At 38.6% G+C, this 26,020-nt stretch overlaps 1 protein-coding gene across 2 annotated transcripts in view; it reads right to left on the minus strand.

Annotated features, from left to right (window-relative positions):
- GLRB (glycine receptor beta) overlaps nt 1-26,020 on the minus strand; it is a 54,932-nt gene that overhangs the window by 13,220 nt on the left and 15,692 nt on the right. Inside the window, exons 4-9 of one of the 2 annotated variants that reach the window (XM_054202897.1) lie at nt 25,867-25,934; nt 18,854-19,083; nt 15,842-15,924; nt 13,020-13,160; nt 7,369-7,521; nt 661-953 (exon numbers count right to left, since the gene is read on the minus strand). In XM_054202897.1, coding sequence (XP_054058872.1) covers nt 661-953; nt 7,369-7,521; nt 13,020-13,160; nt 15,842-15,924; nt 18,854-19,083; nt 25,867-25,934 — 968 coding nt within the window. The remainder of the gene's footprint in view (nt 1-660; nt 954-7,368; nt 7,522-13,019; nt 13,161-15,841; nt 15,925-18,853; nt 19,084-25,866; nt 25,935-26,020) is intronic. The other variant, XM_054202898.1, reaches the window with a different exon arrangement.

Genomic DNA, 26,020 nt, shown 5'->3' on the forward strand with positions numbered 1-26,020 from the left:
AGCTGGCCTGGAATGTCTGATAACTCTTGGAACACAAACGGGGAGTTTTGCAACACCAGGAACTTAGCAACATGCAAAGATGTACATCCCATCTTTACCCATATTATGAGATCTGATCGATTTACCCATAAACTCTATCCGGCAACACAAAAAATGCAGGAACTGTTTGACAGACAAACAGACCTGTCTTTTGTTTACAAATGCCAAGACTTCTGGATCCCTGGCTTCAGAGATGCTTGACATGCAATGCGGTGCAGCTGTGGCCGTCCCCGGGAAAGCAATGAGACGGGTGCTATTTGAGTACGCTCTCAGCAAATACTGACTGAGAGTCCTGTCCCCTGAATAGTTACAGCTTGACAGCTGCTATTTATTATGAGAAAAATAGCAACTGTAAAGCTGCTTGCTATTTTATTTACCTGAAGCTCAGCAGCAACCATGGCGCTAGGATATTAAAAGACAAATTTTTCACTTAGTACATTTGACCCGAAATCACTAGGGACCAATTTGTCAGATGGCTAGCCATTAATTACCAGCATGTTTTTAATGTCTTGGCCACTTCTAAGATTAAGCACTATCCAAAACTATTACGACAGTATATTCCTGGACTTGTGTTATCAGAGGATAATGCTGATTTTGCGTACGCAGCTTCGCAGCTCCTACCTGTAAAGTGCTGATGTGGACGGGAGTCCCTGTGCCATTCACAGTGTTCTTCTTGGCAGCGTTTCCACCCTTCCCTTCCGCTTGTTCCGCCTTGGCAATCTTTGCTTTTTCGGCTTCAATTCTCTTTGGATTGTTTAGCATTACCTGAACCACTGCATACTCCACCAGGGATGCAAACCCAAAGAGAAGGCAAACAATCAGCCAGACATCTAAGGCCTTCACGTAAGACACTTTGGGAAGTTCAGCGGCAAGAGTGGTACATTCAGACGCCAAGCTGAGCACTGAGAAAATGCCTACAAAAAGAAAAACAATGTATTGATTAAAGAAAACTTACCCTTATTGACACTGGCTGTGCTTTTCCTCTGAAACAGACAACACTGAATGATGTCTTGTAACAGTGAATGGGACTTCACAATGCGGTCGGTGCAGCAGGTATACAAAGTGCGCGTGCTTTCAGCTAATGAACAAGTTAAACTGAATACTTAGGTAGGATACTGCAGTTAATGAACTATTGATAATGAGTACGTTCGTTTTATAAACAGAGAAACAAATAAACAAACCACAGCAAAACTGGTTGCTGTGGTTTTCCTGCCCCATCACACATCACACAGTTGGGATATGGGCTTTCCAAAGACTTATCTTATAATGTGCATCTAAGTCTGGGAAGATTGAAGAGAAAGATGTGGTACTTAAACCAAAAGACTCCAAGTCCTTTAAATTAGACTACTATTGTCCCAGAAATCTGAACTGTGCTACAGCAAGAGCAATTCTCTGACTGACCTGTCCACAAGTGTGATGCGCAAACCTTAGGTGAAAGGGAAGTTTTTGCTGAAGGGCAAAGCTGTACCAGCACATTAAAAAGTCTGTGTTCCTGACTCATTGTGAAGATGAAAACACTGAAGTGACTGAGGGTCTACGATCATTGCCCATTTGAGCTTCCAGGATCTAGAGGAAGCTTGCTAGATAAAGGGCATTTCAGGAAGCCCTTACCATGAAAAAAAACCCCACATCTGCAAAGGCTGTTGAAAGGTCACACGCATCGCCAAACTGGGTTTCAACAAGCATTTCTCCTAACAAGGCTTCCAAATGTCACCATCAACACAGGGCTCACATCACAAGAGACAAAATACAAGCCCAGTCTCAAAGAAAGACTTCCCGCCGGCTCCTACAAAATGGAAATAGTAGCATGAACAGTCACATTTGGAAAAAGCTAACTTTAGAAATGGCTGTTACATGGGGAAAACTCGGTCCAACCTCCCAGTTCGGAATGTCTCATTTGTTTTTGTGAACACTAATGATAAAAACCTTTAGTTACGAGTGGACGGCTTCATGAAATGTAATAGATGTCTATAGGAAATGTTTGCCAAAAGGAGACACTCAGCTAGTCTCAACTACGCTTCTTAGATTGGTCACATGTGGTATCCAAAGCATGAAAAATTTTGTAATTCACAGAGATAATTTTCTTGTGCGGATGTGAAACTGTTAATAAAACTGAAAGTGTCTGTATTGGCCTATGAAAGTATTCAATTCTAGTTGATCATAAATAACACATCATTCCTTTGTTACTGCTCCCATTTGGATTTTAACAGGATTGATATGATCTTTTATTTGGTATTAATCTCAAATGGGCAATTTACTAGCTGCTAAAACACTGAAGAGAAAGTATAAAGAAATTATTATAGTCATGCGATTTTAAAATACAAAATTTTCTGATGTTTTATTTAGAAATGTGTAATACCAACATATCATCGCAAAGCTGGATTTTTTTGTCCATTGGGATAATACAGAATGGCAAGATGTGCTATCTCAGATCAGAACGATACGGCAAATACTGAACAAACAGCCCTCGGTGTCCACTCTGGCTTCTTTTCCATCTACTGTATCTGAAGCACTCAAGTACAAACATTCCCATAAGGATGGCAAGTGAGCATAGAAAAGCATAAAAAAAATTATTTCCACTGACTAACGCCAACTGTCTGGGGATGAACACTAATTATGGATCGTAAGGAACTGCAATAACAAGTACAAATAAGGCTGTAGCGCCTCTTAATATATATAGGAGACCTCTGCCTATGCCCAGCTTGCTGTTCGCTCTCTAACAGTCTACTGTACCAAGAACCATGCACGCCTATGCTAGACTTCTGAAAGGCAGCCTCTATCCTCACGCTGAATAACGAAATTAGCCAATGATATGGACTGGCTCAACATCTTGCATATTGCATTTTTTTCCTACTAACTTTAAAAGTGTTTACTATCTTAATATGCGAGTATTGTTATCATGCTTAGTGCTGGAAACATTTGTACGTTTCCAAACTTTGTAGAGCTTAGAATACTAGATCTTACAATCTCGGATTTAATTATACAAAACTAACTTACAAATTGTACCAGATGAAAAACTTTTAGTGGAGCTTTCATCAATTTGTTCAGTACAGCAGTTGAGGTCATGGTGGCCAGCTGCTAATTTCCATTTTTCTGGTTTCCTAGGATGAAAAGTTCATTCTCAAAGTCTGAGAAACTTCTAGGGTTTCAAGGTAACAATCAAGTGAGAACAGAAATATTCTATTAAGCAATCATTTTCTGCCAGATCAGAGTTGGCATGGCTTCAGAGAGCTTAGTACCAGAGCTGTAAGTCACACCTCTGGCACCAGCTGCAGTAGGTACCTACCTAATACAGTGCAAAGCTCAAACGTGAGTGCAGAGAATGGACAAATAAATGGCAAAATTACTTATTAAAAAAAAAAAGGAAAAAAAATAATTCCCCTTTTCTTCTCAAGGAGCACTAAAGAGAAGGGACAGAGCTCCTTCCTCCACACTTGCAAAGTAAAGGGAAAGTTCACCTTTCCAGGAAATACCTCCACATTTTTGCCCCTAGTGTGGCATCCCTCTTGATGGCAAAGTTTAGCTTATCAGTAAGGTTAGTTAGCTCCCAGCCTAAAGCATGATTGTATAGAGCTACTATTTTAAAAATACTACCTAAGGTTACATGTGGATAATATCTGAAAGTGCCAGTCCAGCAAAGCACTTCAGCGCATGCTGCCAGATAAATAAATCTCCCTTTTTTGAATCCATCAAACTTTCTGGCCTCAGCACTATCTCTTGGCACTAAATTCCACAGGTTATTTATGTGCTGCCTAAAATAGTATTTTCTGGTTTATATTACTGCTTTAAAAATGTCTGGCTTCATCTCACTAATGTTATTAAAAAGGTAATATTCTGTCTTGCCTTCCTTATAATTTGATATCTTTAATACATTCTCTTTTCTCATTAAAATTTCCAAACTAAAAGACATAATCGTGCCAATCCTTCTTCATACTAAAGTTTTATCATATATCTTTATGTGTCTCCTTTGAGACCCTGCATTTGTTACAATTTTGTAAAATGAAATGACTAGAACTAAGACAGATCTGAGGACAGGAGTGAGAGGGAGGGCACACCTGGCTGCAGACCTAGCTGTCCTTTGGACATGGGGAATATATCACTGATCACTATGCCAAGCTTTCAGTTGCCCTGTTGTACTCCGCACTCTGGACTAATGCTCCACGCCATCAGGCTGCTGTGGGTGGACAGAATCTGACATCCCTCAGATCCCTATAGCTCCAGGGAAGATCTTACTCCCTTCGGGGATCACACAACGGTGAAGGAAAGAAAGGAATTTTTTAAACAGATGCTGGCATGCTTCCTGCTTGTAAAGAACAGAGTCCTCTATCGGGCTCATTAAAAAGTGAAACACCAGCATCTAATTAGACAGAAGCTTTCAGTGATATCAGCCTTTACATTGCTTAGCCACAGCTGTCCAGACACCAGTCCTTTGTGGATTTCCCTACCACCAGATGACCTAGTTGGGTGAAATGACACAGGTTTAAACAGGGCTTGCAACTTACTTGGTTCCTACATGGACACAGGATTTTTCTTCAAATAAACATACATCCTTTTCCCAGAACATTGATCAGTCTACAAAAACATATTCTGCTTACTGGCTTGCAAAGTGTCTTGTATTCCTAAATCACCTGGAAACTTCTGAGCTGCCTTGCCATGGGGAACAGTAGCCCACTGTACTTAATGCTAGGGGTGACTGTTTTAAGGTATTCATAAGTAAATCCGAAGTAGTTTCTCATCTGATGAGATCTGTATCTAGCCATTGGGAGTGTAGCAGGCATTGGTAACACCTTCTTGGGATTAGGTATCATTCACTCAACACATTAATGTTAATCTTGTTAGATTTCAAGCTCTGCTATCTTCAAGCTAGAAGAGTTAGTTTGTTGCCCTCCTACAAACTGAAGAAACATAAGTTTTACCCCAGTAACAGTGTTAACAACTTCCATTACTGAATACTGACTCATGACTACGGGATGGTCAGATTTAGAGGTTTTTTTGCTTCTCCGGGGATTCAGGAAAAGTCACATAACCAGGGCAATTGTTAGTATCTTTGAAAATGCATTATTTCAGAAATGCGAATACATAAAAGAAGCCAATAAACACTTAAAATAAATGAAACAAATAAATAATAAATAAGCATGCATGTTTAGTCACAAAGACATCCATGCTACATAAATCAGCACTATGCCTCTAATAAATCTAATATGTAATTAATAAGCCTATCTGGTTGGCTATTTGAAGTGCAGGATTATAAAAGCGGAAATACAGCTCAGGTTTTGATCGCATTGGAGCTCAGTATGTGAAAAATATTTCCAGATCTTGTCCCTATCTTTTAAATTTAATGCCTGTGACATTTTCCCCACATTTTTTTTTCTTAAAATGTCTTATGTTTCGCATTATGAAATGCATCTTTGCTACTTTTCAAGGTAAGAGATTATACTTGTTACTTGCTATCAAACTAATACAGATTGTGAGTCCTCCAGAAGTAACTATTAATATTTTTAAAGGTCAAAAGAATAAAAGCTGATTTGTATTCTGAAATAGACCTCTAAAAAAAAAAAGATACAATAAATGTAATGAAATAGCAGTTTTGTTACATTTAATTAGAGCAATGTAGCCAACTGTGGCTCACAAGCCAAAAGTAGCACTCCAGTCACGGTTCTCCAGATTTTAGAACAGAATAAGCTATTTTTAGTTGGAAGTGACCTACAACGATCATTTAGTCCAACTGCCTCATCAATTCAGGGTTGACCAAAAGTTAAAGCATGCTGTTAAGGGCATTGTCCAAATGCCTCTTAAACACTGACAGGCTTGGGGCATTGACCACCTCTCTAGGAAGCCTGTTCCAGTGTTTGACCACGCTCTCGGTAAAGAAATGTTTACTAATGTCCAATCTAAACCTCCCCTAGCCCAGCTTTGAATCATGAAGAGCTCAGCACCTCCCTCTGCACTTCACCTCCTCAGAAAACTGTAGAGAGCAATGAGGTCTCCCCTCAGCCTCCTTTTCTCCAAACTAGCCAAGCCCAAAGTCCTTAGCTGTTCCTCACAGTTCATTTCTTCCAGCCTTCTCACCAACTTTGTTGCCTTTCTCTGGATGCATTCAAGGACCTGAACACCCTTCTTAAATTGTGGGGGTTTTGTGGGTCTTAATGTCACACCACTGGAGAAGAAAGAGGAATGGTAGATGACCAGAGATGGGAGCAATGGGGCTCAGGCCAGGAGGTAAGTGGACGTTCTTCCACCTAACAAAACTCAGCACCGCTCCTGCTCCAGCTGACTCAACACAGGGATTTCAGGTACCCACTGCTGTAAGACTCTGCAGATTATCTACACAGGCTGGTAAAGTGATGTGGCAGGTCCTGACTCCAAGCGTCTCCAGTGCTTATCAACACATGTTCATGCACGTGGGGGTGTGGAGGTTCAAGAGTGGCTGAGAGGTTTCTGAGGAAGGCAAGCAGATGGAGGGATTCCGCAACTGCACCTCTGGGGTCTTGATAACAGGTGCACTGAATCTCCTGGGATGTGGAAAAAAATTGGAAAGTATGGACTTGGGGAGGTGGGAGTGCCGGGGAAAAGGGGAGCATGGGGATGCCAGATCACGGGGAAGGAAAAGTCATGGCATGGGGAAGGGAATCCAAATAGGCAGAGTGTCAGGATGCAAAAGCCTGGCTCTGCAGTTTATTGAGCTCTTGGGGTCAGCAGGTTTGGCCAGCCCAGAGCTGCAGTCACATATACAATCCAATTAGTCAAGATAATATTGTTTTGATTAACTCCGTGTCCTACTACTTCATAATAAATGACGGGCCTGCCTACTACGTTGTGCTGAGCAGCATGAATGCACCAGCCTGAAGTACTCTCATGAACTGAATCTCTAATGAAATAAAGCCAATCAGGTAACAAGGGTGCTAATTCTCTTCCAGACCTCATTCTGTTTTTATTAATCTTCAGAAAAACTGCTCCAAGAGGTAGCTTTTTAGAGCCTTACTCATCATCCTGCTTTCTTACTGATTATTCAAAAGTTCAAATTCCTAGAAACTGCATATTCCCACAGTGTCTGCAGCATCACCCATACATGGATAAGATCAGATTTGTCCAGGTTGAGACGAGCACAGACAGCGTGGTTATCACACAAACACCGGAACCTTTATCAAGCGAAGTCTTAATGTGGACGTGGATTTTACAGGACTAGGAATGAGGAGGTTTCAGTGAAAATGATGAGTGGACAATGGAGGTGAAGTTGCTTTCCGTGTCCAGTGTCGTGTTGTCAAAGCAACTGAGAATGGCTCAATGGCGTTAAAGTGGATTGTGACGGTATGTGTAAACGCAGGTTACCCAGTGGGACTCTTGCAGCACTTGCATCAGGATTGATCCAAAATGACAGCCAGGACAGAACAACAATTAGCAGTGTAGGAGCATAAACACCCATCATGTAAAATCCAACTTGTCTTCTTAAAGTGAAGATTACTTCTACACAAGTGTAATAACCTTTAAAGAAATAAATGCATTAACGTTTAATGTGCTTTGCAGGTCAACCTCTTCAGATCTGTGTCTTCCAGGCCTTTTTCTATTTAAGTTAAGAGCAAAAGTTCAATCATTTGATTTTCTTTATAAAGGCAAAGAGTTCAATTTGGAAAAAAAAATGTTTGAAAACCAGTTCTATATAACCACCAAGTGTGGTCAGGCATGCGGTACTCCCTGTGCTCTATAAGGTACCCTCCCTCTTTTCGCAGCACATCAGTAACAGGCAGATAAAGCGACTCTCATCTTGATGCTGGCTTCAAGATGCAGTCCAGATAAAACCAATGGGGTCTAGCAGTCATACTAGCTTAAGTTCATCTGAAAATCCTACTTAGCATTAATTCGTGCAAAAGATAGAATTAAGAAATATTGCTGTAGAAAGTTTAGAATGGAAAAGGGGTGATCTAAACGTGACTCTAAGCAGAGATTCCCCCAGTACTGAAAGCTGGTACAGTTGACTTCTAAAGTTGGTGCAGACTTTTTAAAAAAGGCTCTAAAACACTGTAAGTTTTGAATTTGAACACGGAATACTGCCTCAAATCTTTTAAAATGAGGATCTAAAGCACATAAACATTTCAGAGGATATCCATTAAGATGAATTCAATAAAAAAGCCAAAGCTGTAGATACTAGAGGTTTTGCTGGAGATAACAGATGGATCAGGAAGTCTGACAACCAGAAAAAAAAATCTGTTTGTATTTTCACTCAATTAGCAGAACTGGCATTTTTATGTTAATATTAGCACAATAGTGTTGTAAAAACAACTTCATGAACTATTCTTTCACAAGGAAAAGGCATTCTTATGTTATATTACAACAATTTCACAATTCAGATCAGTCTATACCTATAAAGTTGGTGCAAAGCCGATTTAGAAGATAGAATCTGTCAAAAATACATCCATTTATCTTCTATATTTTATCAATTAAGTGCTGTAGAATGATAAATCATCTTAAAGGTGCTGCTCGTGCATACAATAACTAAAGCAACAAAACAATAAAACATTAAGGAAACATTGCCTTGTGTAGAAGACACTATATGGTATTTTATAGTTCATTTTATCCTCGTCAATGATCTGTTGTCTGACAAGTTTCCCCTTTATAATGTCTGAATAGTTTCCAGTCACTTTTAGATTTTGTTTTCAAATGAGGGATGACCTTCAAGGTCATTATTTGTTGTCTTTATGCCAGAAATGCATTCTGTATGGCTTTGTATCATCTTTCATCAGGCAGAGAATAGTATCCATTGCTCTCACCATTCAGCTCATGAGGACCTACTTGGATCTACCATACATTTGCAATTTGCCAATTTAAATATTCAATTTATTGCCACAAAAAGTCACCCCAAATTTGTTGACTGTCTTTCTACTCAGGTGGGTATGATAAAATGTCAGTTGATGTAAATAGGCAGTAAAGATTAAATTCTTTGCAATTGGCAAGAATCTCCTACATAAGCCATAATTTTGAAAATTTGCTTGTACATGCAACACTGCCTCTTGATTACCTGACAAAATCCTTCACTGAATTAATTTTAACTATGTTTGCAAAATCTGCTTTTTGAAAGACCTTCAATATAAGAATTTAATGTAAATCAAACAACTACTGATTACTGATTACACCCTCTAAAAATATTTCAGAGTACTAAAATGTTCCATTCACATTGGTGAAGTATTAATTCCAGTCAATTATGAGATTAACATGGATGTTCTTAATTTCTAAACAAAAAAGGATTTGCAAAACAAGAATTATGAAAACTTTTTAAAATATCATGTTGTCACTCTACCCACTCTGACAGTTCACTAATGCTCTTTCTTTAACGTTCAAATCTCACACGCACATGAAAGTTCTTCAAGGAGTTAGTCAATTGGACTCCCTGGGAAACTGCCCTCAGGGACAAGGGAGCAGAACAGAGCTGGCAGATCTTTAAGGATGCTTTCCATAGAGCGCAAAAGCTCTCAATCCTCAGGTGTAAGAAATCAGGAAAGGAAGGCAAGAGGCCGGCATGGATGAGTCAAGACCTGCTGGTCAAACTAAAGGGCAAGAAGGAAATGCCCAAGGCAGTGGAAGCCAGGGCAGGTATCCTGGGAAGAGTACAGGGATGCTTCCCAGTTGTGTAGGGGTGGGGTCAGGAAGACCAAAGCACAGATGGAGCTGAACTTGGCAAAGGACACAAAGCATAAAAAGAGGCTTCTACAGGTATGGCAGCCAGAAAAGGAAGGCCAAAGAAAGCATATGCCCCTGATGAGCAAGACAGGCAAACTGGTAACAACGGATGAGGAGAAGGCTGATGTGCTCAACAACTTTTTTGCCTCAGTCTTTACTGGCAACCTCTCTCCCCACGCCTCTTGAGCAAGACGGGGACTGGAGCAAAGTCCCTTCCACTGTAAGTGAAGATCAGGTTCATCACCACCAGAGGAACCTGAACATACAGAGGTCTACTGGACCTAATGAGATGCATCCCTCAGTCCTGAGGGAATTGGCTGGTGTAGTTGCCAAGCCACTCTCCATGATATTTGAAAAGTCATAACAGTCAGGTGAAGTCCCCAGTGACTGGAAAAAGGGAAACATTGCGCCCATTTTTTAAAGGGTAGAAAAGAGGATCCTAGGAACTACTGACCTGTCAGCGTCATGTCTTGTGCCTGGGAAGATCATGGAACAGATCCTCCTAGAAGCTACACTAAAGCACATCGAGGACAGATCACAGGAGGTGATTCAAGACAGCCCGCATGGCTTCATCAAGGGGAAGTCCTGCCTGACTAACATAATCACTTTCTATGATGGAGTGACTACATCAGAGGACAAAGGGAGAGCTACAGATGTCATCTACGTGGACTTCTGTAAGGCCTTTGACACAGTCCCCCACAACATCCTGCTCTCTGAATTGGAGAAAAATGGATTTGATGGGTGGACTGTTCAGTGGATGAGGAATTGGTTGGATGGTGGCATCCAGAGGGTAGTCATCAATGTCCAGATGGAGATTGGTGACAAGTGGTGTCCCTCAGGGGTCCATATTGGGACCGAAATTGTTTAATATCTTCATCAATGACATAGACAGTGGGATCAAGTGCACCCTCAGAAAGCTTGCAGAGGACACCAAGCTGAATGGTGTGGTCAACATACCTGAGGGATGGCATGCCATCCAGAGAGACCTGGACAAGCTCAAGAAGTGGGCCCGTGTGAACCTCATGAGGTTCAACAAGGCCAAGTGCAAGATCCTGTAGCTGGGTCAGGGCAACCCCTGGTACCAATACAGGTTGGGGGATGAAGGGATTGACAGTAGCCATGCTGAGAAGGACTTGGGAGTACTGGTGGATGAAAAGCTGGACATGAGCCAGCAATGTGTGCTCACAGCTGAGAAAGCCAACCACATCCTGGGCTGCATCAAAAGAAACATGGCCAGTAGGGCGAGAGAGGGGATTCTCCTGCTCTGTTCTGCTCTGGTGAGACCCCACTTGGTGGTCATCTCTGGAACCCTCAGCACAAGAAGGACACAGACCTGTCGGAGTGGGTCCAGAGGAGGGCCACGAAGATGATCAGAGGGCTGGAACACCTCTCCTATGAGGACAGGCTGAGAGAGTTGGGGTTGTTCAGCCTGAAGAAGAGAAGGCTCTGGGGAGACCTTATTGCAGCCTTTCAGTACTTAAAGGGGGCTTATAAGAAAGATGAGGACAAACTTTTTAGCACGGTCTGTTGCAATATGACAAGGGGTAATGGTTTTAAACTAAAAGAGGGTAAGCTAAGACTAGATATCAGGAAGAAATTTTTTACAATGAGGGTGGTGAAACACTGGCACAGGTTGCCCAGAGAGGTTGTAGACACCCCATCCCTGGAAACATTCAAGATCAGGTTGGATGGGGCTCTGAGAGACCCGATCTAGTTGAAGATGTCCCTGATCATTGCAGAGGGGTTGGACTAGATGACCTTTAAAGGTCCCGTCCAACCCAAACTGTTCTACAATTCTACGAAAATGTGACCATTTCACTGAGCACTTTGCACAGCATCATTTTAATTTGTGGTCACAAGGTGCTGAAACTTGAAGGAACACTACTGATTTTTTTTTCCTGTATAATGGTAAAGTGTACAACACTTAGATTTTTCTTTAAGGTTCCTAAAAATGCCTAAAATATCTAATGATTTTTTAGATGTTTAATTTTAGATATAGGGCAAAACCCAATATGATCATGATAAGTTCAATAACAAGATAGCAATCTTGAGTAAGTATTTCCTTTTTCCCTGAAATAGAATGTAAGTTTTCCAATATTTCCATTTGTATAAATTTCATTTTGGAATTGCAAGATCCATCCCTTTAATTTTTCACTAATTTATATCCTATTTTTTTCAGTAAATTCATTGTTTATTTAAGAATAAAATATTTTTCTCACTGCTAAGTAAGCTTCTACCATACCCCAACTTAGATTTGAATGCAGTCACTACCATTTGTTGGCTGTGCTTTCCCAAATGCAGAATTTTCCTGAGGAGAGCTAATTTCATAATATTTACAAATGGTAAACCATCTGAGATGCTGAGTTATGTAGTTAGGCTAAGAACACACTCATTTTTCAGTTAAAAAACAAACCCCATTTCAATTTTCATTATCTTTTTCAAGTTAAATTCCTGAACTCTAAGACCTCGTAAGGTTACTTGAGATCTCGTCAGACTTCAGTTCTAGCTCAGGAGCAACTGCAAGTAACAGACCCTCGACTTCAGCTGAATAGTCAATAAGAATCTTGCAGAGGATCCTCAGAAGCTACAGAGCCACAGCCATCCTCGGTGAGTTTTAATGGGAGATTTACTCATATGATGCAAGAGCACTCACTAAAATATACCCTGCTGACTTCTGCTGTTGCAGAAAGTCTTGCGGTTGCACAGCAGTTTGGATATAATTATAGGCAGGAATCAATCAAGGTAGAAAAGATAAATCATTAGAAGCCAGAGTACAGAAAGCATTGAATAAATTTGTGCCCACACTCAGAAAATAATCATAGGATTGAATAAATACAGGACTGAGGACTGTAAGCAGCTTTCTATAATGACAGACTTTCCAGAACACTCAGAGAAAGGAAGAACCTACAGGGAGAAGCATTTGAAATTACACTTTAATACGATCCACAGAAGTCAAACCAGAAAACCAAAATTATCCTACTTTGCTGCAACGGGCATAATTCTACGTGAACAACCTATCGGAAAAGTTAGGCATTTACAAGTATAAAAAGCTATTAGGACTATAGAAAAGAAAATGGTGATGGTAAGATTGGAAAACATGTGAGCAAACCCATTTAATCTCATCTTCAACCTAGATGTTTCTGTATCTGAATAAGTTTGCAGTAAGCATATGGGGTAGTTACTACTATATAAACTAGTGGTTTGTTAAAAGTAATATATTTTTTCCCATAGAATGTAAGACATGAACCTTAAACAGTAACTGAAGGAAGTTTAAATTTTTTACCAAGAAAATCACTTATATTACCTACCTGTGCCTTTATAATACTTCGTACAGTTACCATATTCGATATCCTCCTTTTTAATATCAAACTGAGGCAGAGCGATTTTCTCCAGCTGTACAGGATCTCCGGACTGCCAGATAAACCGTAAGTCATCAGTTGTGTAACCAACTACAAGAACAAAATAATAATAATCACTTAAAGAACCATGTCAATCAGAGTGAATTCTGCAAGAAAATCTAGTATATATGTATCATATTGCTTTCATTTTTTTGTTTCTTTCATTATTTATCTTTCTATTTCCTGTTCAAAGAATTAACTTAAAAAATGAAATAATCCACAACTGAATTTTTATGTAGGCCTGAATTAGGACCAGGTGGGTAGAACATTACATTATCAGTGATAATGCTACAGTACTTACTGTTTAAACAAAGAAAGCAAAACCTCATATTCATTCATACTCCAGCAAAGTATGAAAAATATACTGAACTTTAACAGCGCTCACAAGTCCTACTAACTTCAAAAGAATTTAGCAACTCAATTACTGTGATGAATCTTAGCTTTTGTGTAAAACAGCCTTTATGCTTAGTGGTTCAGATTAAAGGCCCTGATTCGTGAAAGTGTTAGTATTCAGGAAATTCTTGTCCAGGAATTTAAGTAGACGTGTAGTCCTACTGCAATCGATTCAGTGCCTCCATGATCTCCTGAGTATGGACAGATTCCAGAATACATCTGAGTGTCTAAGTCATGGTATATACACCACCACCAAGGGAGAGGCAGGGAAAGTTAGGCTCACAATATTCAAGCATAAAGCAGTATTGATTAAATATGCATAATCTTAATCATGATTTTACATGCCATTTTCCTGCTACCTTCTGTTTATTAAGGATTAACTTAATTCAAACAGAGATAATGTATGTTAAATGAAAACAGAGATGGGGAAACATAAAAAAGACGGAGTTGAAATGCAGCGTTTTGCAATTCAAAGCCTCTGAAAAATGTTTAAAGAACCATTCTTTTTCTGGAGGCATTAGGCAGATTATTTTTTTATCTTTGAAAAATAGCTGTGATTATAGAAGGTAAACTTTTTCATAAACTAAGTTCTTTAGGATTCAGAACAACTTAATAAAAATCACAATGTCTCAGAGCTCCATGATGGAAAATAATACAAAAAAAATTTAGTTGTTTTAATGCTTCGTTCATAAAATCAGTCTCATCCCCTTACAACATACAGCAAATCACAAAACTGCCAAGATCCTTTATGATAACAATTACTGGATATTGAACATTTTGTCTATAGGGAATGTGTAGAACTAGGGATCATAACTGTAGAAACAAGAACAACTTAGTAAAAACTGGTGGCCTTTTTTGTTTTGGAAATCTAGCAACTAGAAAAAAAATATTGTTTTGAAACTAACTTAAGTACAAAAAACCTGCCAATGGCTAACAGGGAAAGCAAGCCCACTGTTGGAACTGGAGGTACAGACAGGAGGTCATGGGTACCAGTCTAACTTTTGACAACTGAATTAACAGGTAGAAGAAAGTTTAGTGCACACTGTCTTTCCAAAGGAGCAAACCCCTCCTGAATTTGAATATATCAATTTAGGATGGAGAAAGAAAATAAGATTAAATAAAGTTATTGATAATTTTTTTATGAATAGTTCTTCCTTGAATAATCATACCTTGCAATGCTTGTAAAGCAACCCAGACTGAGAAAGCTTGAGAAAAATTCCATTAATGTTACTGTCTAACTCCAGTTTAACCCCAAACTGATTTGGGTTTACCGTAAGAGTTTACTTCAGCCAGTGCATATACATATTAGTGATGGGCGAAACTACTATGGACATACTACAATTCTAAAGAGAAATGCTGGAAATCAAAAACTAAATTGTAAAACTCTGATAGTGTTATTATTACCCTTGTCCCCACTGGGATGCCCTGCTCAGCTTTGAATAACCTTGCTCTCTCTTTGCTTTTGTTTTCCCTTCCCTAACGTCACCTTCCCCACCAGACCTGGTGGAGTAACAACGGAAGAAATTTTCTGTATAATAGCAGGAATGGGCTGGAGCAAGCCACCTTCCTTCTCTCTGCTTCACACTTGTCCTTACTCAGGAAAACTAAGTTACCATGAAAGAGGGATCACCAGGGATCGGAGTCTTGGCAAAAGGCTGTACTTGAGTAGGCACCCTTGTACTTGGGGAGCAGGGAAGAAGGTGGGTTTCAGAAACATTTTGTCTGCAACTTCCAGCATGGCATGAAGACCTTCAGAGATGAGACCTGTCTGTCCCTTCATAAGATCAAATCACCTACACACCAGGGAAGGATTGGTAAGGGACAGATGCCTGACTACATCCACAGCACATCTGGAAACTACTTTCAAAAGGTTTCATACTAAACGCTCTCAATGTATTGGCATCAAACACTTTCCCTTTGGAACTGTATCAAAAGAGTTTCAAACAATACCATGCCTCATCAATGCAAGGGGATAAACTGGACCCCAACAACCTACAAGGCAGCACAGGTTGTCAAAGTTAAAACTACCTGGGGAAATCGTGGATTCTTTTTTTCCAATTAATATGTGTTTCCATTTTAGTAAGTTCATTGCAAATGCTTTTATAAAACTCCTCAGTTGTCATTTTGTTAGATATCAAAAGCTATAAACAGAGTGCATGGTGCCATAACCATAAGATACATTTTTGATAGGGAAATGTACGTTGGTAGAAACCAGTGAATATTCCTTTCAAGATTCATTAAAAATGTTGACACGAACAATACAGAACTGATCATTTTTTGGTTGATTCTCAGGCATGCCTAGAAGGCAACTGTTTTTATGCCCAGACTGTTTTACATACAGCTTTCCAATTGCATCTTGCAGCGCTGTGTATCCATAGGAAACAAGGTCAAGTCCAAAGGGCACGACAGAGTAATAGACAATCTGCAAATACAGAAATGGAATTTAAAACCAATGTGAGCTGCCATGTAAACAGTAGACAGCAATAAGAAAAAAAAAAATCACAGGTATTTGATTTTCAGCTTCTAAAAAATCAGAAAAACTCAATTAAAGTTATAGTAAGTAACAGTTTGAAACTGAGCCATCTCTGCTAGTCCAAGAATAAATTTTATAGAGAGTTTTAAACATACAGTAGTTCACAAATTAGAGACCTACTACTACATGAAAAAATGCATCTAAGTCATAAGAATAACCAAATCAAAGGTCCACACAGAACAGCGTTCTGTCTTCCAGCAGTGGCCAATGGCAGATTCCTTAACAAGAATATGAGGCTACAACAATCAGGAAACGATATTTCGGCAGATACCCATCAGTGTCCCAAAAGCTGCACCTCAAGGACCTCCTAAACCAGAAGGGATGCTTCAGCATTTAAGGGACCTCGACAGATTTTTTTACCTTCAAGAAGCTGCTTTGCTTCCAGTTGCTTTCTGGAATCCATGTAAACTCTAATCATGCACAGCATCCTGCAGCACAAAATGCCATTGCTAAGCTGCACACACTCTAATCATCTCTTTTTATCTATCTTGATCTTGTCTCATAGTCCTTTTACAGGAAAAGAAGGTGAAAAATCAATGCCCATCCATTGTCGCTGTGTCATTCATGATTTAGAGACCTCTATGCCACCACCTCAATTATCTTGTGGGTTTTTTTCAGTGTGAAAAGTTCTGCCTTGCTTAGCTGTTCTTTATGAAGGATGCTGTTCTGTACAGTTGACCATCCTTGCCTCCCTTCTTGCAGTGAGAAGACCAGAACTGCACCTTGCATTTCAGATGCAAGTATAGCATGAATTTATATGGTGGCATAATGTTCTCTTTGATCTCTAACACTTCCTAGAATTCAATTCACTTTCTCAACCAGTACTGAGCTGTTAGCTAACATTTTCGAGAACTAGCCCTTATTACCCCCAAAGGTCGTTTTCCTAGCTGTTAATAGCCACCTCAAAACCAATCAGTTTTTATGTGAAGTTAAAATAATTCTTTCCCACATGCATAATTTTCAGTTATTTACATTGAATTTCATCTCACACTTTGTTGCCTAGTCACTAAATTAATTTGTAATTCTCACTGCTGTCTCTTATCTTTACTGTTCTGAATATTTTGGCATCATCAAAAGCATCCACCAAGTCAGTTTTCCAGATGATTTGTGCTGAACAGCACAGGATTCAGAAGATATTTTTCTGTGGGTCTCTACTGCGTACTTCCCCTTATGTGAGCACTGGCTGTTTATTCCTACATTCGGTTTCCTAATTCTTAACTATTTATGCAGGCAAGAGCTTTCTCTCACATGCATTTTGTCATTCAAGTATTTTGATAACTGGAGATTCATTCATTTATATGTGATAATATCTCTGTAAACTAAAAATACAAGACATAGTAATTATATATTTTAAAAAATGAAAATGTTAGTAGCATGTAATCAAACCACAGTGCCTCAAAAAATTAATCTTAGCTGCATATGTATCATTTATGAGCATGGTGTCTTATTAAAGTCAACAGAATATTTTTAGAGGACAACTTTAATTTCAAACTTTATTGAATTTGGCTATTTGGAAGATTTTAGAGAAGAATTTTTCCATCAGAAACATTTTTATGAGTGTTCACTCAATATTCATTATTCATTAACCTAACCTATTGACTGAAATAAGCTCATTTATGAACAGCTGCAACCTGGAAAAATAATTGAAAAAAGTTTCAATGTTTCATTTAACACTTGTTATTTCAAATAGGAAGTTTCTTTTATAGCTGAAATTGATTTTCTATTTTGAAATATTAATTTCTATAGACTTCGAAACCTGCTGCAGAAACAACGGAAAACAGAACCAGGACCTTCAGAGTGAGACAAATGAAATGCTTTGATTGCCCAATATATTTTCTTTTCTGATCACTGTCAGCAAATGTCTTGAGACTGAGTTTTCTCATCCTGATTTGGAATGGGCAAAAAAAGAACCCAGTCCCTCCCATCCTCTGTCTTTTATCCAGCCAATTCTACTCCAGGAAGAGATAGCTCATGTGATCATAATTTCAGAAATGGTTTCCTCTTAATGGTAAAGTTACAGTATATTAGGGTAATCATTTCTTTCCTCTATCAGGGTAATATGTTTCAGTTCACATCAGAAGAAAATCTACAAATCATTGTGTCTATAAACTCTCCAGATGTGTAATTCACTTTGAGATCCTTTTTAATCAACCAATTTGCTATTTTCAGTGGATGATTATTTTTATGGCACGGTGTATAGCTTTGATAAACCAAGTCAAACCACAAAAAAGTATGTGTTGATTGCAATGATATTAAGCAATATTTTTGTGTCTTCTGAAAAAATCTATGTCCAGTAAGGCACGGAACTTAAGCAGGGATTATGTCGCAGTATTTTTACAAAACATTTATATTCACAAATTTTGTAATTTCTGCATTTCCTTATATCATTAGTAAGCAATAATCATTTTCTTTAGTTGATGTAGAAATTTAAGTGCTGTGCAAATTACATTGTTTTACTGAAAGCTTTACTTCAGATATCTTATCCATTTCATTATGCTTCCAGGAATCTAAGCAATTATCAAAAGGTTTCAAAATTTGTTTCCATAAATACTAGTTTACTTAATGCGTTAGCTTAACATGAGATATAAACGTACATACGCTTCAAACTTCTAGTACCTGCTGCTCTATCCACTGACATGCTTTAAAACACCTTCATTTGATTTCTCTACAATTTAATTTATTATAGTATTGTTTACAAACTGTCATATAAATTTAAATATTAGTCATAAACTGTACTACGTTACTAAGTCTAACACAGCATATATATTTCATATCAAGTCATTTAAAAAAAAAGAGTAGAAATGTATCAACAAAATACCTCATGCTGACTAGGACATCTCCATCACGAAATATAAAAAGAAGGATATTTTCTTGTGTGACATCATGGAAGTTAGCATTTTTTTCATTTGCAAAGAATAAGTCCGGCTTCCAAAGACATTTAAACATAGTTGGGTCCACTGTCAGCGTATCTGAACCTCTCCAATCATTGGGCAGTTTGAGTCTGGGGTCATTCCACTTCTGTCTTAGAAAGATGTTGACTCTATAATCCTGATGGGAAGAATACATAAATTAGACTAGCCAAAATCTAGCCAAAAACACACGGAGAAAGAAAACCATTCTACCAGACTCTGAAGAGAAAACTAATTTATGCCCTGATTTTTCTGTCACAAAGATAGTAATCACTATTCAAATAACATTAATAAGCGTTAAGTTTAGTAGACTTTACTACAAATAGGTAGATTATGTCTCACTCATGTTTTGAATATAGTAACTTTCTTTAAAAAAAGGCCCAAATTGTCCCCCCAGATTCTTTTTTTGCATTCCCTCAATAGTAGCCCCCTGTTACCTAGGCACAGAGAAAAGCATGCAGCAGGACAGAGGGATGCCATAGCTTGGCTACACTAAATTGCTGCAGGCAACAGGCACGATATCACTTCTATCAGGATATCCTGTGAGTGTAAATTCCAGCTTATTCTCCATTTGCTTAAGTGGCACACTGATGGCAAAATATCACACTATAAAAGCAGAAAACAGACCAGGTAGATAATAGATTTTGCATTACACACCCAGAATACAGCCTCAGACTTTGTAACAGTGATTTGGGACTATTTTGGTAACTGAGGAAAACGGATTCCAGCTTGCAACACAAGTACTGAGGTAGCATGTATGAAGGCAGAAACGGAACAGGTCTCGAAGAGACAAAATCAAGGTTTTACACAGAGGAAACTTCCTTCTGGATTCAGCAGGACGCTTGCTCAAGGATGGAGGGTAGTAGAGCCATGCTCAATGAGAACCTAATTTTGCCTTTGGGAATTGGAGTAGCATGTGTCTCAGGGCAAAACGATACCCGCACGCGTTCTGTCCTTAGTGAAAGCTGTGTGCATCCAAAGGAAAAATCTGACCCAGTATGTCAGTTATGATTTTTCAGTCTTACTGCTAAGTCTTTTTGCTTTTTACATTTACATTTAAGCCAGTGTTTCTTTTTTATGTGTATGTAAACTAGGCAGATCACATACAGAAAAATAATATAAAGGTATTGTTGAAATAAAGTAAAAAAAAACACAACCAACAAGAAAATTCTAAAATTTACCTCCAGTCTTCCTAGTCATCTTCTATTGTGTGTTTTGTTTTTTCATAATTATCTATTAGATACAAAGCATCCTGAGATAAGGTCTGTGCCTTTTAAAGCAGCGAAAACAATGCTAGAAATCTGTGAGTGAAGGTTCTCAACATATTTTTGGTTTGTCACTGTATTCCGCATAACGAACTAATTTTATAAAATTGTTTATTTTACATGTTAATGCCCTCTTACACATTTTTCTGCTGATGCAATGGGAGTTCTTTTCTGTTGTACTTACTATAAGGTATACATTTACAGTCCAAAGCAAGTGCCACGTTGAGACAGTCATGCTAACTCCAGCTGGAAGCAGTTCACTTGGCTAAGACCTCATGCAGAATAATTTACCCTGTTAATTGTAATACAGTGCCCACTTTCCCATGTCCAGTCCACCAGTCAAATCAGCGCAGGTATTTATTTATTACACTATACTGCGCAATTTTTTTCCTTACTGCATTGTAAGGAAAAGCAAAACATCAAAACTAAGAAGAAAGAACTGAGGCAATATTTATTAATATGCATAGTTCTGAGAGATATCTTAGTTGTTGGCAGTCTGTTTTTGAAAAAATGTATGTAGTCTGACTCTTCTTTATACAAAGACCTATGTTATCTTGTCACAGTAAAGAAGGAGTATAAAATAATAGTTAATATGAAGTGACTTTGTACTGGAAGGCTCACATAGAGAGCTTCAGAACAGAAGGGAAATCAGGTTGTTATCTCAGAAAGCATCTTTTCAATTATATGTATATAATTGAAAAGTTACTTTATTTGCTTCTTGCTGAAGTTCCCATTCCATATGCACTCCTTGTCTCAGTGAAAACAATTACTTTAAACCAAATGAGATAAATACTGCATACCATTCATGCTCACAAGCATTACACTGTTCATTACACCAAAATTAATTTCCCCATAAACAAGTGCATTACCCTAATTTTAACAAAAGAAAATGCCTTCTCAAAGCCATAGGCAAATGATAAGCAGTGTCCAACACTTGCCTTCAGCTTACCCATTCAGAAGAAGGAGATGTTTACATCACTGAAAAGCAGAATGCACTGGCAAAATAAGAATTGGAAGTAAGATCAGGTGGAAGCTATTTTATTTCCTTCCTTGCTCTATGACAAATGAACTTAAATATACCAAACAACCAGATGTTGTGACATTTTAAGACTTGATTTTGTTCCCATTTAAGTCAATGTTAAGTTCAGACCTACCTAAATGACTAGAAACCTGTGACAGGGTGTACTTGGAGAAGAAGGCCACCAACACACTTGAGGCAATATAGAAAACGTAGAAGGAAGCAAAGAAATGTCAAACTACAAAACTGGCTAGACAGACAATGATGTGCAGAAGGGCTTCTTTCTAGAAGAACATGAACATCTGGCAGCGGTATACACTATGATCTGGTATAAATCTATTCTGAAAGAAGTCTGAAATCAGTTCTTTCAAATCCGGGCAATGAATTTTAAGATTCAGTATGTGCACTACGATTAGGCTCAGCAGGGGCTGAAGAAGTGGTCTGTGTGAAGTACGTGGTCTTCCTCCTACACATTTTACAAGCATTTGTTGAATATTGCAGAATGATCAGCATTTTATAATAACGGCGAGTCAAACAGCAATTAAAAAGCCTGAAACTAGAGGGAGGAGAGTCGGGTGGAAGAGAGATTCATCATCCTTAGAGCTAAGAGGACCTGGTAGGTAAAAAGAATCACGGAAGTATTCTACAGGGCTTTGTTTTCCCATGAAACTCCAACAGAAGGCAACTTGTTTTCAGAAAGGTTGAAAGGGGAGGCATTCTAGGAAATATTTCAAATGCAACCTACTGAACAGTGGGCATGTGGCCAGAAAACCTCCTCAGGCCAGAAACCAGGCATAACCAATACATCTTTCTCTGCAAACTGCAGCACATAGAAGATCATGAAAAGCTTTTTCTACATGAACTGCACTCATACGAAGAAAAGAAGCGTAATAGCACTGTTTTTTAAAAAAGTAGAAAACGGCATTTTTATTATTAAAATAAGGAAACTGAATTTTCCTTCATACACAGAAATATTAAAAAGAACTTTCTGCAAGGTTTTAAAGTAAAGGAGAAAGAGGAAGTGGTGTTTTGCCATTGGAGTCAGTGAAGAAAGGTTACACTGCAAGTAAAAACCTTGAATATAGATTCTGTAGACAGAGGGTCAGATCATCAGCACAGCTAAAGTATTATAGCCTTATGGGCATTTATACCAGAAAGGACCTGTCCCTAGGAATCCTTGACTGGTCATCCAGTCTATAACATTTTCTAAATGTGACATAATCACATATTATCCCACAAATCTGCAGTCTAAAAACACATCTGCAAAATCAGAAGCAGAGTTAGCATGGGGATCCTAGACAAGTAGTCTTATGAGCTAGAAGGAAACAAGTTACAGGATTCAAGATGAAGGGAGCTTACTAGAAGGAGGTAGCTCTGGTATAAGCTCTTAGCTGTTTTAGCTGTACAAATTCTAATTCACTCTGTAGTTAACTAATTTTTTGTTTAGTTTTTCCGGGTAACTTTTTTGATACTTGTGTGAAAACGCCGCAAACCTCTTGAGTACTCAACAAAACAAGATGACCACTACCCTTTCTAGACACAGAGCAAACATTTGCCCTTCAGTTTCTTCACAAGGGCTTGATTAAAGCAATACAGGCTTCTGGGCATAGGATCCACACCATAGGTCCTATCTTGTTCAAACCAGTATTACTTCAAACCTGTTGATGCTATTCTATAAAGAAATTCTCTTCTCTCTTAAAACTACGTAAACTCTACCTCAGTGGGAGGTAATCTCTACTCTTTTCTTTTGAGGACAAGACAACTGCATAGCTAAGAATGCAATTGTCATGGGACCAGAAGCACAACAAGCAAAAATTACTTGAAAATAATTTTGTGGGATTCTTGAAATATATGAGGAACCATCAGAACCAGCCACATGATGTCAAGGTGAGGGACACTGTGGGAGCCTGTTGACTAGTTAGAAGTCCCAGACATTAAGCCCAGAGCTGGCTATTTCAGAGAAGGGTCTAAGAGGGGGATACAGGACATCTTGTTCAAGTTATTTCCTTCTGCATCTCTTTTAACATCCTTCTGAATTAAAGGAGATCAGCATACCAAATCACCTATTCTCTCTATGGGACTCTACTCATTTGTTTGTCAAGCCTTCTTACCACCACCTCACTTCCAGACACCTGGCACTCATGGTTATTTTTCTCCAGCCCTCCATCACCCAAAAGAAGGAATCTTCCATTTAGCATTGCTAAGAGAGGATGCTTTACCCCCCAACAGATTTTGTGAAAACCTACGAATTCAGCTATTACAGCCAGAAGTGGCTACAGTGCCAAGAATCATCATGATACTTCATCCACTGAAACACTTAGAAATATATTGTTTCATAGATTTGGGTATCAGCAATGGTATCACTCCAACCAGTTTAGTACTTCTGGTAACACTAGAGATAGTCAAGAAATCAATATTCCTCATGATTTACACCAGAACCTGAGACAGTAGAGATGCAGACAGCCACTCTCTTCTCCAACACTGAGGGATCTTCTTCAGCAGTTCTGTTACTGCCTGCAAATGTCTCTCCTTTCTGGATGCAAAAGGCCCCTCTGGTCCCCTCGGCTCCAGGAAACACTTTTCCTGTGATTCTGGAGGTACAATTTTTTTCCTAGTCTAAGAGACTTGCTTCTACTGTCTAGTGCAATACCCAGACTATCTGAAGACAAATACCAGGCTATCCCCATGAAAGCAGTGGTTCCTGAATGTCCACAGGACCCAACACCCGCTGCAGCAGGAAGAGTTTCCCAAGTGATATATGGAAGAACAGATTGAGCGTTTCTTTCCTCCGTGCTTCCTGTGACACATTAAGGCAACCAAGAAGTAACCCAAACTTCACATAAACGTGCTTAGCTATCATGGTAATCAGCTGGAGGTGGAAATCTAAATAAAAGCATAAATTAAAGTAAGGATGGTGTCTGAAGTTCTGAAATATGGAGGAGAGCATGACTTATTTTACAGAACATCTTAGTAAATTTGTGAGTGTCCATATCAGGAATTCACAGACAGTCATACATGCATTGCTGTAGAGAGCATACATAACTTGGGGGGGTGGTGGGTGTAGCACACCCCTTACATTCATACTTTGTTACTATTTGGATCTGGGTAAATTGTAAAAAAGCCTCTGTAAAAGTCACTTTTTAAAACACGCAATAAATTTCAGAAACTTGAAAGGGCCATCTGGCCTAATATACCTGCCATCTTAGACACTTATCTCACTCCTACTTCCCTGCTCTTCCTCCCTGCCGCTCTTTAAACTTCAGTCCCCTTTATGTTTTCAGGAAATAAATCTTGAGGTATCTTTGGCATACTTACATTCTTTGTTTTAATATCACTTCCCACTAAGGCTGTTAGTTGACTTACTATAATTTGCAATCAAATCTAAATCTTTATTCACTCCCAGTTAAAGAAACATAAATTTCTGGCCAAGCTGTTCAAAAGCTGTTTCAGCCACCATATGTTTAACTTTGAGTGGCTCTGTGGTCCTACTGAAATGTCATTAGGGTATCATGTGAGCTGGTTCTGAATTTTAAGTGGGTACTTACTTCCACCGACAACAAAAGGTGTTTTATTATTTATTAGCTTTGTTATGGTTTATTGCTTCTGTGCTGTTATGAGTAGGAATGCTGCTCTAGTCACAGCTTAAAAAGAGCAGCCTGGTTTTGGGAACTGCCTCAGTGCTTTGGATGCCAAATGGAATCACCAGCGTTATTCCTAAATGGGATTCTCAGGGAGCACCTCAGAACTCCCACACTAGTGCATGCCTTGGCTGTGGCTTCCCAGGTCCTGGCAAGACATGGTGTGCTCCTCTGTTTTTTACATAAAAGAAAACCCTGATCAGGTCAGAACATCTTCAACAATTAAATGTAATTTTTTTTCAATACTTTTGACAGCATTCATCAGAAATGCCATTGCAAAAAAGATCTTCAAGTCCCTAAATGTTTGGAACAGCTTTGCTGAAATTACTTTTTATTTTGAAATTGATTCCTACAGAAACAAAAAAGCCAAATTTCTAATGAGGATTATTTGTTGCTGTTATTGACGTTGAAATTTTCTGACTGACTTGGAAACATTTTTAGAAACTTCACTCCGCAGTTTATCTCACACAGTAAATAATAAATAGGAGTAAGAGTAGGGTCAGTGATGATCTCCTTTAATCCTTCTCCTTCTATTCCTCCACTTCATCCACCATTTACTCCTTTCCTCAGAACTATATAAAACAGAGAACCTGTATGCTTCAGCCTTATGCATGTATGTTTTTCTTTCATATAAAGTTCTAGTATTTTCTTCAGTAATACACAAACCAACCTATAGATTAACTCTGAGGAAAATTACTTAATTCCTCTGAACTAAACTTAGGGAAATAAGTGTACTTTCTGGATCTTAGAAACGATGAATTTCTTTTCATGTACATCAAATTTTAAACTCTATGACAATGTGTGGACAAATACAGAGTGAAACAGATTAATAGGTTCATGACATAAAGCACAGTCAGTCTATCACTAACTCCATTAACTCAGTTCTCAGTGTCTACAATCGTAACAACTATTTCTACTTTATAGTTCATAATCCTCAGCCTGAAATTTAATTTAATAAGAAAATTTTCATGTGCGCGGTATGAATTTCATTCCAGTCTTACCATAGTTGTCTCTTGAATTGACCCAAAGCTGTTAATGAAGATGTTGACTGCAACATCGACTGGAATTCCTTAAAAAAAAAAAAAAAGATTTCTAGTGAACTGCACAATCCAGTAAAGGTATGTTATCTTTCATTTAAAGTTCCTTTACACCAAT

The sequence above is a fragment of the Rissa tridactyla genome, chromosome 5, assembly GCF_028500815.1.
Source record: "Rissa tridactyla isolate bRisTri1 chromosome 5, bRisTri1.patW.cur.20221130, whole genome shotgun sequence".
NCBI lineage: Eukaryota > Metazoa > Chordata > Aves > Charadriiformes > Laridae > Rissa > Rissa tridactyla.